Source organism: Notothenia rossii, assembly GCF_949606895.1.
Source record: "Notothenia rossii genome assembly, chromosome: 2".
Lineage (NCBI taxonomy): Eukaryota > Metazoa > Chordata > Actinopteri > Perciformes > Nototheniidae > Notothenia > Notothenia rossii.
In genome coordinates, this window is record NC_136904.1 from 57,114,312 (window position 1) to 57,129,765 (window position 15,454).

The window sequence follows — 15,454 nt, forward strand, 5'->3', positions numbered from 1 at the left end:
GAAGTTGTTTAAGTGATTCATGAAAAAAAAGTAGAAAGAAATATTGATGTATGATGATTTAAAGGTAGGGTAGGTAATTTTGGAGAAACCAGGTGGGTATACTACGAAGCAGGATTTTCGCTTAGCCGGCTAACTTCAGGGAAAACTCTGGGTTTCCGGTCCTACAAAGCTGGTTCTCTTTTTAGCAGGCTAGATCTCCATGGTAACTTATGCTGTCCGGCTAACCTGCCCCGGAGCAGGTTAGGTTGCAGGCTAAGAGCTCAACTCAGTGAAAGCACTGCCTGCTGACCAATCAGAGCTCAGTGTGCGGAGTTTAAAGCGATCACGTCATATTACAGGAGAAAGGAAATACAGAAAAGCTGCCGTTGCAGGAAAGACGGCCGGCAAAAATCACCGACTGTGTGAACGTGAACATTAATAGAATATCACCTTCCATCTTCAGAGCAATCTGACTATTATAACATTAGCGTTAAGAAAGCTTACTTAAATATCTGCCACAACATAAGTAACCAGATCAAAGTAACATTAAGTACAGTCCGTGGCATATTACATCATAATTGTTACGGCTGCTGCCTTCCTGGTCGTCTGAGTGTTTTCAGCTGTGTGTGTTCTATGTAAATGAGCTGTGCGGTTGCCCTCCCGGCATTGGCTGCCATCTCCTGGTCCGCCCCTGAAGATTGCGATTGGAGCACACCGGGCCCGACGCACTCCAATCGCAGCGCACAGCCGGCGCACACCTGTTGGAGATGACTGCAAAGCTTGGGGACAATCATCATTCTGGAGGCTCTGTATGTGGACAGATGCCTCTCGCTACATGCTCTTTGTACTGGGGTTAAACTTGTGTGATTAGTAGTGTCTAGAGTAGGTTAGTTAGAGTGTAGAGTAGCTTAGTTAGTGTTTAGAGTAGTTTAGGATTCTGTGACGGTTGCCTTTAGTTTAGCTGTGTTTTTGTATAGATTCTTTGCGTTAGTTTTACCACTTTTAAAGTGAGGTTTTGTTTCGTTCTTTATTTAGTATATTAGTATTTATTTTCCCTGTATGTCTTTAGACTCACCTTTTAGAGTCCTCCCTTAGTTTGGTTGCCCATTTAAACTTGCGCCTTTGTGGCCTCTATTTGTTTGTTATTTAAACCAGTGTTTTTGGCTCTTTTGTTTGTTTCAGGCTGTTTGCCTGCCATTTTGTTCACCTGTTGTGCATTAAAACCACTTATAATTATACCAATAGCAATCTGGTTGTGTTGCTTCCCTTTGATTCCCCTAGCTCAGAAGGGAACGTAATAATAATGTATCATATATTTCCTTATCTGAGTCAGCTGATCCGTATCTGGCCGTGCAACACTCACAGTGTCACACACTGTATGCAGAAGTATTATTTTAAGCAACACATTAAGTTGACGAAACACTGGAGACAAATGTAATTAAAGTCAGATCGTGTCTTAGAAGGGGCAATATCATAAACCTGTTACTGTACGCATTCAAACACTTTTTCTTTTATCAGCTGTATTCACCTTGCAGGTGCAACTATGTGGCTTTTATCCTGGGATAAAGTGTTTAAGTCATGGATGTTTAAAGTTTAACTTCTTCATGTCTAATATTATAGTTGACTTTTCATTCAGGAAGTATGACGCTGGGCTGTCAGTACGCTTCTCCATGTTTGTGATTGGTCGAATGCTCCAAATACCACCCCTTTCATGTGAACGCGCACCTAACTAGATACGGCACGGCTGGCTTGAGCGATCCAATTGATAACCCGCGTCGTAGGACAGTTTAGCGAGAGCGCGTATGTTTTGGATTAGGCCAACAGGCTAACTCAAACATATCCAGGTCAGGTTGAACCAGCTTCGTAGTATACCCCCCAGCTCGAGTGCGCTAGAATTTCAAAATAAACAACCGGAAAAAATCTGCCACTTCCTTACAGAGCCCCTCCTCCAACACACACAAATGCGCACATGACCAATGAGGGCACGAGATAAGTTTGTGCACAGATGGAAGGCTGACAGGCAGGTAGGCCATCCAGTTATTTTAGCCGTGCCGGCTCAGATGATTGCTCGTGCTTTTTACAGTACTACAGCTTCCACAGATGACATTTTTTATGTATTTTTTGTCAAAGCACTTAAGATATTAAGATATTCATTGATTTTGAGAGCATTCCATGGAATATCACAAAAAGTGTATCTCGAGCCGGTTTCTCAAACTTACCTACCCCACCTTTAATAGCAGTTTTTTGGGGCGGGTACATTTTTGCCACAAAGGTGTCGAAAGGATGACAATTCGAAGAGGGCATGAGGGTTAAAACATAGCACGTATCACCATGTGCCTATCATATAGGATTTTTTTGGAATTATTTTTTAGACATTTAAATATGAGCTGAGAGGTATTACTAATTAATATAACCTCAGGGTTAGCGTTACTTAGCTAGCTAGCTACAGATTTATAAAATCTGCTATCAAGAGTGATCATTTCAGTTTATGGGTAAAGGAGGTGAAGGTAATCATCTTGATGTCACACATGCGTTTGTGGGCAAAAGTTTTGAAGTGTGAAGCAAAGAACAACCAAACGCTGAACAAAGTATCTAATGCGATCAAAATGTTACAATTTGTACACACTGTGAATACCCGGCTTTTTTATCTACCATAATTTAGAATCTAAATTCTAAACTTAAAGGTGGGGTATGTAATTTATTTCAGAAACACTTTTTGTTATATTCCATGGAATGCCCTTAACATCCCGATAGCAATGAATATATTAAATGCTTTGACAATAAATACATTAAAACATTTCATCTGTGGAAGCTGTAGCGCTGTAAAAAGCACGACCAATCATTTTAGCCGACCCGGATAAAATAACTGGATGGCCTACCTGCCTGTCAGCCTTCCATCTGTGCACAAACTTATCTCGTGCCCTCATTGGTCATGTGCGCATTCGTGTGTGTTGGAGGGGGGGCTCTGTAAGGAAGTCTGAAGGAAGAGGCAGATTTTTTCCGGTTGTGTATTTTCAAATTCTAGCGCACTCGAGTTGGTTTCTCCAAAATTACCTACCCTACCTTTAATGTATTTTGTGTCCTTAGAGTGGCCCTCTAATGACCATTGAAGAGAAAGCAGGTTTAAAGCTGATACAATTATAGGTCATTGCAGGGCTGCCTCCTGGCCAAGTTGTGGCCCCACGCAAAATTGTGTGAAGAGGCCCCTCCGGGTCCGGTCTCAGCGCCGGAGCCTCGCAGCGGGGAAACTGTGGCCTGCATTGTAGCGCCGCATTTGCGCATAAGATTAATTGCGCCGCATTTGCGCATATGACGAGGCCCCCTCTGCAAGATGAGGCTCCCTCCGCAAGGTGAGGCCCCACGCAGTCTGCCTAATCTGCGTGTAGGGAGGGGTGAGCCTGAGTCATTGGCTAAAAGGAGAAGTCTGATTTTCTTTGTCTTGTTTTTAGTTTTTACAACAGTTACTATAATTTTCAAATTGGTAAAAGCCACTGTCATCACAAAAAACTGCATATGACAGACTGTTGACTAGACCGGCTGTGTTGCCATGCTTTCAGAAGCCTGTACTACGAAGCAGGATTTTCGCTTAACGGGCTAACTTCAGGGAAAACTCAGGATTTCCGGTCCTACGACGCTGGTTCTCTTTTTAGCGGGCTAGATCTCCATGGTAACTTATGCTGTGCAGCTAACCTGAGGCCTATACTACGAATCAAGATTTTCGTTTAGCAAGCTAACTTCAGGGATTTCCGGTCCTACGAAGCTGGTTCACTTCTTAGCCGGCTAGATAACTTACTCTGAACGGCTAGCCTGCGCCGGAGCAGGATAGGTTCCAAGATAAGAGATCAACTGTGCGGAGTTCTTCTTCTTCTTCTTTGCTTTAATGGCGAATCGCTTCCACTTGGAGCATATCACCACTATACTGTTGATTTATTTAATGTATAAACTGCCCATATTGTTCATGTAGAACAGTGTTCTGAACATTGACTTTATTTTTCATTGAATGTAACCGTTTCAATAAGGATAAATCTATTACAGGTTGAGGTAAAACCATGGTGGAACAGCTGATAACAACAGTGTGCAGAGTTTAAAGCGATCAAGTCATATTACAGGATAAAGGAAATACAGTTTAAACTGCCGTTGCAGTTCAAATCACCGACTGTGTGAACGTGAAAATGAATAGAATATTACCTCCCATCTTCAGAGCAATCTGACTATTATAACATTAGCGTTAAGAAAGCTTAGGCTACTTAAATATCAGCCACAACATAAGTAACCGGATCAAAGTAAGATTACGTAGCCTACAGTCCGCGGCACTATGAGTGCAGACGTAGATGTTATCATTCATATCACATGATAATGTATCATATATTTCCTTATCTGAGTCAGCTGAGCCGTATCTGGCCGTGCAACACTCACTGTGTCACATACCGAATGCAGAAGTATTATTTTAAGCAACACATTAAGTTGTATGGTGTACAGTATGTGGCTGTTATCCTGGATAAAGTGTTGGATGAATGTTTAAAGTTTAACTTCTTCATATTTGACTAATATTATAGTTGACTTTTCATTCAGGCGATCGAGTTGATAACCAGCGTCGTAGGAAAGTTTAGCGAGAGCGGGTTTGTTTTGGATTAGGCAAACATATCCAGGATATGTTGAACTAGATTTGTAGTATAGGCCCCTGGATTTTCGTTTAGCAAGCTAACTTCAGGGATTTTGGGTCCTACGAAGCTGGTTCACTTTTTAGCGGGCTAGATAACTTATGCTGAGAGGCTAGCCTGCTCCGGAGCAGGATAGGTTCAGGATAAGAGATCAACTCAGTGAAAGCACTGCCTGCTGACCAATCAGAGCTCAGTGTCCGGAGGAAATACAGTTTAAACTTCCGTTGCAGGAAAGACGGCCGGCCAAAATCACCGACTGTGTGAACGTGAACATGAATAGAATATCACCTCCCATCTTCAGAGGAGCAATCTGACTATTATAGGCTACTATTATTATACTATTATGTTAAGAAAGCTTAATAAAATATTTGCCACAACATAAGTAACCGGATCAAAGTAACATTACGTAGCCTACAGTCCGTCGCACTGTGAGTGCAGACGTCGATGTGTCCCATTATCATTCATATCAAATCATAATGTATCATATATTTCCTTATCTGAGTCAGCTTCTTGAGCCGTAGCCTATCTGGTCGTGCAACACTCAGTGTCACATACTGTATGCAGAAGTATTATTTTAAGCAACTCATTAAGTTGACGAAACACTCGAGTCAAATGTAATTAAAGTCAGATCCACTCGTGTCTTAGATGGGGCAGTGATATCATAAACCTGTTAATGTACGCATTCAAACACTTTTTCTTTTACCAGCTGTATTCACCTTGCAGGTGCAGCTATGTGGCTTTTATCCTGGATAAAGTGTTTAAGTCATGGATGTTTAAAGTTTAACTTCTTCATATTTGTCTAATATTATAGTTGACTTTTCATTCAGGAAGTATGACGCTGCGCTGTCAGTACGCTTCTCCATGTTTGTGATTGGTCGAATGCTCCAGATACCACCCATTTTATGTGAACGCGCACCTAACTAGATAGGACACGGCTGGCTTGAGCGATCAACTTGATAACCCAACACACTCTCACTCCATAATCGTCCGGGAGCGACGTTTGGTCAGGGTCCCGTGGCGTGCAGTTTTGACGCTCCTAGGCTCCTTCAGCTTCATAAAGGGACGCAAATAGCTTTCAACTGATTGCAATGTATTCCCATCTGCGGCGGGATTTGACGCTCATGGAAGCACGGCATTCGTTTGTGTCGGCTGCCCTTAAAGGCAATGTGAGCGTCCATTCCCATTGGATAACGGAGAATTGTACACCCGGAAGTAAGTATTCCCCTTACTGTCGATTGATTTTACAGTGATATCTGCACTACTCATCGACTAAAAAACACCAGATTATCCTTGTTAATTACACAACATTGATTGGTTTAAATTGTGTGCAATGCTTTTGTATTTTTCCCCTTCGATTCGGAGAAACAAATATTTTTTCGGAGTAAAGGATGGCAGAAGCCACTACAATACCCAGAATCCCCAGCTGTCGTTTAGGACTACACCATGTGCTCTCTTTGACAAACCCCGTGATTAGTTCTCAAGCTCTGTGATTGGTTGACCTCCAACTGCATTCCATATGAAAAAAAAGTTTCGTAAAAGATAAAATCATACTTTATTCAGCAGTGCTTGCTTTACTCTTTGAAAGTCATCACATGAATGCATTGTAATAAATATTTTGGTTGCATTAAATATATTACACATCTGTCGTAGTTCTTTATTTGTATTTATCTACAGAGATTGGGCTCAGAATAGACCGGAAACTATTCTTTTACCATTCAGTTTGAATTTAACAATAAAGTTAGTATTAATATTTTGTTTTGATATTATTGTTTTGTATTAACTACTAGACCGCTGAGTCATGTTAAGACCATCTTTTCTGTGTTGCTGTGGTTTTTTTCCATTGCTTTTGTGTTACAAATATCAAAACAATAACTAAATATATCCGTCGTAAACTAAACCAGAAACAGCAGTATATTTTATTTTGTTAACACTGTAAACTTGACAGCTTTTTAACCCAAACCACCTACTGGTTAAAGCACGTTATTACACGTTTAGAGTAATGCAATGCAGGTAGATTGTGTTGCTTTTTAATGACTGTTTAAAATACCTTTTTCTTAATGTATTTTATTATTATTAACTACTTGTTACTTGTTGCTAGGGACGCTGCTATCGATTTTGTGTTTCGCAACATGTTCTCTATCTATGGCATGTCTCTACTGGGAGTTGTAGTTTTAAAAGACGTTTTCGTATTTCCCATAATAAGAAGTTGCCAGTATACTGTGTACATCCCTGGAGGTTTAGGGGATAGGAAACACTCAAATTTAAAACATATAATTAATAAATGGGTGAAAATTGCTTGTGCCCATAATGGGCAGCATTAATATATATACCCACATGCCAGCTTAGGTCAGAAGAGCTTTATTTAAGAGCTGGTCTTATGTTTGTAGCCCCTCCTGTTGTTAATTGATAACATTACATTAATTGATAAGCCTAAAACATGCACTTGTCAAGGTTCAGAGGCACATTTTGCTAATATTGCAGTAGCCATCGATCATCTTAAGATAAGATATACTTTATTGATCCCAAGTTGGAAACATTTGCGTTACATCAGCATGTGTAACAGTTGTAACTTGTAAATATGCAGTGGTGTTTATTTGTAAATCATTTAGTATAATCACACAAATTCTGTGTTTTATATTTAATAATTCTGTGTTCTTTATTTATTTATTGTTCAATACCTGACAAGGCCGGAGATGAAATATCTATATATATCCTAAGAGTATAATACATATGTATAATATCAGTTAAAATAAGTGCTTCAACATAGTTAACATTGCTGGAGGTATGTACAAATATTGATAGATGTCTTGTAATGCACTATTGAGGAACCTGCGACCCAAGTTTTTCATTCATTGCATAACTACACCGTTTTGTGAATATGATATGTCAATAAACCTTAGAAAATCTTGAAATCTTGAAAGGGATGTGCAAAATAGTCATTATATACAGTCTTTAATTAACTATTAGTAGAGAATAACGAGTAAAGAATATACTTTATAGGGATCCTATTAATATCTAATAATAAAAATAATGAAATTCAATAACATGCTTTAACCACCAGGTGTCCCTTTCTATCAGCTGTGCACCTTTATGGTGTAAATACAGCCTATCTACCAATTGGATCAAATATAAAAGTCAGCAGAATTAGTGTTGATCCTGCAAAGAGACGTATTGTGTGAAAAGAAATGTAAGATTTTGTTTAATTGCTGATATATTTATGATCCAGGTCACGTTTTCAGTGTTGGCGGCAGTTCCTCATGTTTGTCTAGAAGTCTTTTCATCAGGGCTCTATAAATAGAGAACTACGGCAGATATGTAATATTTAATGCAGCCGAACCGTGTATTACAATGCCGTTATGTGATGACTTTCAAAGAGAAAAACAAGCACACTCGGAATAAAGTATATATATTTTTTAAAATGTTTTCGGTCTATTTGTTAATGACGATGTGATGTGAGATGTGAGACTGGAATTGCACAGGGGAAAATAACGTATCTTTATATGCGGATTTTGTTAAACTAATACGTTTGCGCTGTGGACCAACCCCATATATTGACGGGGAAGGGGGTAGCAATAAAGATAACACCATTAAACAGTTACACAACATAACAGAAATAATATTGATAGCAGCATCCCTAGCAACCACCTTGGTAACAATGAAAACGTTCTATGGACGCAATTTCCTGAAGTAATCTTCGTAATAACTAGCAAACTAAAGATCATATACATCCACTGCACAAATATTCTGAAATAACAACTCATATTTCTCGCATCAAATGACATCAAAACGCATTTTAATGGCCAAACTAACTTTAAAATAGGCATTTTCCACCGAGAATAAAACGAAGTTCGGCCATGTTTTTTTTTTCTGCAGAGAGAAATTTGAAGATCACCTGACATAGACGCCAGCCATTGGAATGAATGGTGAAAAAAACGGGGTTTGTCAAACAGAGCACAAGGTGTAGTCCTAAACGATAGCTGGGGTTTCTGGGTAGTGTAGTGTCTTCTGCCAACCTTTACTCCGAAAAAATATTTGTTTCTCCGAATCGAAGGGGAAAAATACAAAAGCATTGCACACAATTTAAACCAATCAATGTTGTGTAATTAACAAGGATAATCTGGTGTTTTTTAGTCGATGAGTAGTGCAGATATCACTGTAAAATAAATCGACAGTAAGGGGAATACTTACTTCCGGGTGTACAATTCTCCATTATCCAAAGGGAATGGACGCTCACATTGCCTTTAAGGGCAGCCGACACAAACGAATGCCGTGCTTCCATGAGCGTCAAATCCCGCCGCAGATGGGAATACATTGCAATCAGTTGAAAGCTATTTGCGTCCCTTTATGAAGCTGAAGGAGCCTCGGAGCATCACAACTGCACGCCACGGGACCCTGACCAAACGTCGCTCCTGGACGATTATGGAGTGAGAGTGTGTTGGATAACCAGCGTTGTAGGACCGCTTAGCTAGAGCGCGTATGTTTTGGATTAGGCCAACCGGCTAACTCAAACATATCCAGGTTATATTGAACCAGCTTGGTAGTACAGGCCTCTGGCCGAGGTTCATTAGCTGAAACAGGAGCAGCTCTATAGGAGAGGTACATTTATAATATGGTCCATGAACAGGGCCGTCCCTGGCCAACTTGGGGCCCCAAGCGACATTGTGAGATGAGGCCCTCCCCCCCAACCGACAGGAGTGAAACAATATTTTTTGGAAACAAAGTACTTTGCAAATACAATTCCTGTTTATTATTATTATTATCAAGAAAGTTACTTTTTTATACAGTGAGGTAAATGGTAAATGTGCATGTATGTCGCTCAGTATGCGTTTACAGGTGAATATGTCTGCATTTCCTGCCAAACACTAGCCTCAAAAAGATTAAAATATAATGAATGCAAATAAACTACTTCTACTAATAATAATAATCATTATCAATTCAATACTATAAATACTATATTATTTTATTATAATATAGTTGTGATATAGTCAAGACAAAACATACTTATTACATGCTCAAAAACTGATATTTCTTAAATCTGTATTCAAATGTATGAAAGCATGAGACCTCTCTAAACTATCAGATGGACACTTACAAGGTCGTGTTGCGTGCAGTCTGCTCTGAAAACACCTGCTCAATGTGCTATATGCAAATTGATTAAAGCTGTGCTTTACCACAAGCGAGAAGAAAGATATCAGTCTATTAAATCTAGCATTTGTAGCAGAATAGCCACTTAATACAAGACAAGTTTCGCTTCAGTTGAGCCTACAGTTTGCTGATTTTGTGGGTTTGCTCATTTTCTGATGACAAAACAGACATAGTAATCACTGTTGAGAGGAGAATGGAAAGTCTGCCCCTCTTCATCATCAGATAAAACTGAGATAAAATGCCACAATATTCGGAGCAAATATAAATATTTCAAAATATAACGAATTGATCACATAAATGAACCCACTTACTTATTCATAATGAGTGTATTGCCAATAGTAAATCGAGAGAAAACCTACAGGTGACCCAGCAGGAAAGCTAAGTTTAGCAATGTGCAATAAACCAACAACAGATAAGTATTCCATACAACACAACTTCGAAAACACGAACCCATCCTTTTAAAGATACAAAAACCAATAATCATCGTACGTAGCCAACAACTATGCGAAGAACAAACACAGATCTCTCTTTACTTTTACGCTAACAGCAGGAACAAGTACAATTAGAGACAGATTAGCGAGCAGATTATGATGCACATGTATCCTGCCCTAACATGTCTGCAGTTTTGAATAATTACTGTAAACAAAGGATCTGACGACAAATATGATGATAATTTGGCAACCACAGTGAGCTATTTAATGGACTTACCTCGTCGTATGTGGAGTTCACATTCTGCTCTAAGTGGTTTAAGAGGTTCTCAATGGCTAACACACGTCTTTTCAGGTCAGTGATCTGCAGAGAGACAGTGAGTCAGCCACAGACAGATGATGAACCCAAGATATGATGAAGAAAGAAACTTTAGCAGGATTTCAGAAGCATAGACCAATTATTTTATCAATGAAGAAAAATTGGAAAACCTCAGAAAAGTTAACCCACACGTATTAATAGTTCCTTCAAAACAAGATTTTGCAACATGATACTGTTGAAATCTTCATGTCATATGATATTAATTTCACTCAGAGTGAACAAATAAGACATCATCAGCGTCTATGGGCTGATCCAATCACCTCATCCCCAAATCTAATTTCACTGTAATTGAAAGAGTCTGCTCTAAAATTACTTTTGAGAAGTAGTTTTATTTTTTATTTTTTTTCGGTAGCATTTTTTGGTCTAGAAAATATGGAAAATTAAAAGATTTTAGCTAAAAGGAATAAAACTCAAAATATGAATTTGAGTCCAATTAGAACATGGAGTAGTGGGCCACCCAGCCTCTTGAATTGGGTATTAAAAGAATGAACACTCACTTGGCACAACTTCTTTCCCACCCACAAGTCATAAACAAGGAAGAATAAACGAGAAATGAATCAGCAGGTGTCCACATGTGTCTAAGGCTTTCTGTAGTTTAAGGAAATAAAACAAGTTGTGCTTGGATAATGGGTCGATGCAATGATATCTTTCCCTATTGGGTCCCTGGGTTCAGGAATAGTCAAATCAGAAAGTCGAACAGACACTCATAAGACACATGTTCAAAGTGAGCTCTCAGACAACAGTTCCTTTCAGACTGTGTTGAAATCATGCCTCCTGTCCTCATTCTCAGACATAAACCATGACCCTCATTCTGACCCTAACCAGCGGTTACCTAATCATGAGGATCTACTTAAAGCAGTGGTTCTCAGACTTTTTCCGTCAGGCGGGAGGAAAAAAAAGTTGGGCCCCCCCAAGACAAATAGTCACGTAATGGGCCAAGTTAACATTTATTCAAATACCTCAATATGAACGTGAGCATTCCTTTAAAAAAAATTCAAAAATCACTTTGCTAGAACAGTGATAATAAAACAATGCTCAATAAGTCTGTGTGCTAAAAAAAAAATACATAATACAATTGTGCAATCTTCTTTTGGGGGTGCTGTGGGGTAGCTTGACGTTTCATAGAGCGTGCTCAAACATTTAGGGTTTCCCATTAATGTACCGGTCGCTACAGTGGAATTTTGTACTGCAACAATCCCCACGCAAATACACAATGTATCCACGACTGTTACAATGAAGGCTCGATAATCAGCTCACGGCATATAGGTGTAAGCAGGGGTAAAGTGCTATTTTTATAGGTGGGGAGTGGACCTAACATCCTATAGGGGGGTCCGAGGGCATGCTCCCCCGGGAAGATTTTTTTTTTAATATTGAAGTTAAAAGCATCAATCTGGTGCACTTTGAGAGCAAAATGAAGAGATCTATGGATACATCTCTCAACACCCATATGAAACAGAACTGTAAACAGATACTTTTTCTTTATGGATATTTTACAAATCACTCCCCTTTTAAACTGTATTCTTGTTATACTGTCATAGTATTTCATAACTGTTTTTCTTTATTCTCTTATTTTTTTATATATATAATGATCATATAAATGCCTCGGAAATATTTTTTTACATTAATCGTGACCAAACCGTTTTGGGACCCACTGAGATAACTAATCTCAGTGGGTAATCTGAACACTGAGAGAGTCCTTTACCTCACTGAGCTGAGGTTATCTGAGCCTCTCAGTCTGACAGGCGCGAGTTCTCCCTCCACCTTGTTGTTGAAAGAGCTAGCTTAGCTAGCTTACACCAGATGCTTACAACAACAATCTCTGGTATCAGTGTGCGCTCTCTCTCTCTCTCTATCGCTCGTGCAAGCACACAAAATGGCTCGTTCCACACACACACACACACAGCCGAGCTTGAATGAAACACAGAGACCCAGACGTACTTGTTCTGTAGCATATTATTTTCGAATCAAACATACAAATAAAAAAGACATACATTTCTTGGGGGTGCTTAGAGGGTGCTATGGCTATCCTAGGGGGACCTGCAGCACCCCCTAGCGCCCCCTGACGCCGCCTATTGACCTTTCATCCTCAACATGTACATTACACACCTGTGTCCTACAGCACCCTCATAAGTTTCTAAGGTTTCTAAGTTTAACTTCCGCCTTCCTATGCTAACGGATATAAAGAGCTGTTTCTACACCAAGGTGGAGGAGAGTCCTCTCCTGTCAGACTGAGAGGATCTTATAAAGGACTCTCTCAGTGTTTAGATAGTTAACTTTAGTGTAAGTTATCTCAGTGAGCCTCAAACGGTTTGGTCACCATTTATGTAAACAAGTATTTGCGAGGAATACCTTTATATGATCATTATAGTTATTAATAAATAAGAGAATAAATGAAAAGCAGGTATGAAATACTATAGGACAGTAACACAAGAATATAGTTTAAAAGGGGAGTGATTAGTAAAATATCCATAAAGAAAAAGTACATCTGTTTACAGTTCTGTTTCATATGGGTGTTGAGAGATGTATCCATAGATCTCCTAATGTTGCTCTCAAAGTGCACCAGATTGATGCATTTAACTTCAATATTTTAACAATAATCTTCCCGGGGGAGCATGCAACCAGACCCTCCTACAGGAGGTTAGGACCACCCCCCACCTAAAACATGTTCACGTGGATAGGATACTAAATACATTTGCACACTTTTTGTATGGTGGCCTACGTCCATATGTTTCTGTTTTTGTGGTCGTGCCACAACCGTGCATGTATGCACAAGTCATAGGTGTGCTATACAATAGCACTACACCCCTGCAATGTGTGTGAAAACAAGAGATTTTACAGCATGTTTTTTAAATTGAAGTTGCGTTGGTGTTTGTGTGTTGGTTGTTGACGGCAGTGTGTGCCCCCCCGTGGTAAATTATTTCCCCCCCATTCGATATTTTGTTCTAGAGCCGACCCTGGCTTGTTCAGTGCCCACATACTTACATATAATGTAAGCCATTTTTGGTTCATATTTGTATTTAGTGTTTCATAATGCCTGTGCTGCACCTATTTTCACCCTGTCTGAAACCAGAGCCCAGTCTGTTAAAGATGGTCAGCATATCACTTACAGTGGGTTGTAGCTCTAACCAAGAGAAGCGCACATGTTACATAGTGATGTCACTATGTCCCTGGAGTAAACAAAGGAGTCCAAAGGGGGCGTTTCAAAGCCCACAATGCACAATGGGGCCTCAGGTCAAAGATCAGGTCAGGTGATACTGATTCAGATTCAGAATCAGCTTTATTGCAAGATACATTCATACACACATTTAAGTTCCTGGTGTTGGGTTGGGATCTGGATCTGGAACATATCCCTTAATTGGGCTTTGCATTAAAGAATTCAGATTTGTTGTGTTTCCTTGCTCATTTAATCAGAATTCTCCCATAAATTGTAATTTGTCTGGATAATGAACATGTAAACCATTTTTGACTCATCAAGATGTCTTTCGGCAAACATAATTAAACAGGATATGTGCTGCTTGGCAGCTTGAATTGTTTTCAAATCTGAATCAAACGGAAGGAAAGCGACAGCCGTGCGCAGGAAGAGCAGCCCTGGTCTGAACAGCCGGGGTCTGAACAGCCAATGGGAACTTTCAGGCTGCATCTGATGTCTGACAGACACATGTTTGGACTGATGAAGCTTAGCGCAAGTTCAAGCAGGAAGACCAAGCTCTCCATTCATATTACACGTCACTTCTTTACCATCTCCTCCCTCATTAAGTGATCGGGGGCGTCACTCCCCAGCTAACCAATCACTCCTCTCTCCATTCTCACAAGCCTATCGTTGCACCCGCTAATCCCTTTATATCTGCTCTTCCCTCTTGTCAGCTGTCATTTCAGGTGACAATACGCAACCCTCCTCCACCCCTTTCGCCTCCCGTCTCCTACAGGACCAAGCTAATCCTTCTCCCTTCAGACCGGTCCCACCTACTTATCACCACCACCAGTGTCTAGACCCCGGGGGGTTTCTTCGGAGCGGTTCTTCCACTCCTGAATGATAATCCTGCAAACCGGGGCCTAATCGCCAAACACCATTCCATTCTCCTGTCTCAATTCTGGCAATCATTATTTCATGTGTCCCAGTAATAAATATGTATTTCATACATCAACGTCTCTCCTGATTGAATTGGTTATCTGCTGTTTCCTGTTTGTGTCTTCCAGAGACAACATTTGCCATGACACCAGACATTGAAGGTGGCCATCAGCAAAGGGCGGGGGGGTTTGATAACAGCAGCCCTCCTGTTGTCACGGCTGCCATCACCACTTCTTTGTTTTTGTTTTCAAAGAACATCATTGGATTCGGAAAGACAGTGTTACACCCTCAACATGAACAGTGGTGGACCAAGTTTTTGATTGAATTACTTAAAAACATTGTTAAATTACCCTTATATAAAGTTTGTATAAAGTACTGTATACTAAACCTTCCTTAAGTAAAAGGGTAAAGTATGTAGGTAAGTGTTAAAAGCAAAATGTACTTATACTAAATAGTAAAAGTATTTATTGTGCAGTAAAATGTTCCCTGTACATTTTACTGCTGAATTAATGTGAATGTATTTTGCTACTGTAGATGTTTAAGGCAAGGCAAGTTTATTTATATAGCACCTTTCAACACAAGGCAATTCAAAGTGCTTTACAAAAATAAACGACAATAAGAGCATTAAGAAACATATTATAAAATGATATCTAGAAACACACATTCAAAAGCATTGATATAAAATGACATTTAAAAACACTAATTTAAAAGCAAAAATAAAAACCAAAGATAATAAAAGTTACAGTGCAGTTTAAGATATGAATATATATCAATTAAAATCAGCGGCAAAAAG

General features: G+C 39.6%; 1 protein-coding gene across 6 annotated transcripts in view; it reads right to left on the reverse strand.

Moving 5' to 3' along the window:
- Window positions 1-15,454, reverse strand: part of LOC307030345 (melanophilin-like) — a 138,074-nt gene that overhangs the window by 43,713 nt on the left and 78,907 nt on the right. For all 6 annotated transcript variants that reach the window (XR_013805628.1, XM_079666693.1, XM_079666694.1 and 3 more), the window contains exon 10: window positions 10,494-10,577. Coding sequence is in view for 5 of the 6 variants with exons in the window: in XM_079666693.1 (XP_079522819.1) it covers window positions 10,494-10,577 (84 nt within the window). In the remaining variant the exon portion in view is untranslated. The remainder of the gene's footprint in view (window positions 1-10,493; window positions 10,578-15,454) is intronic.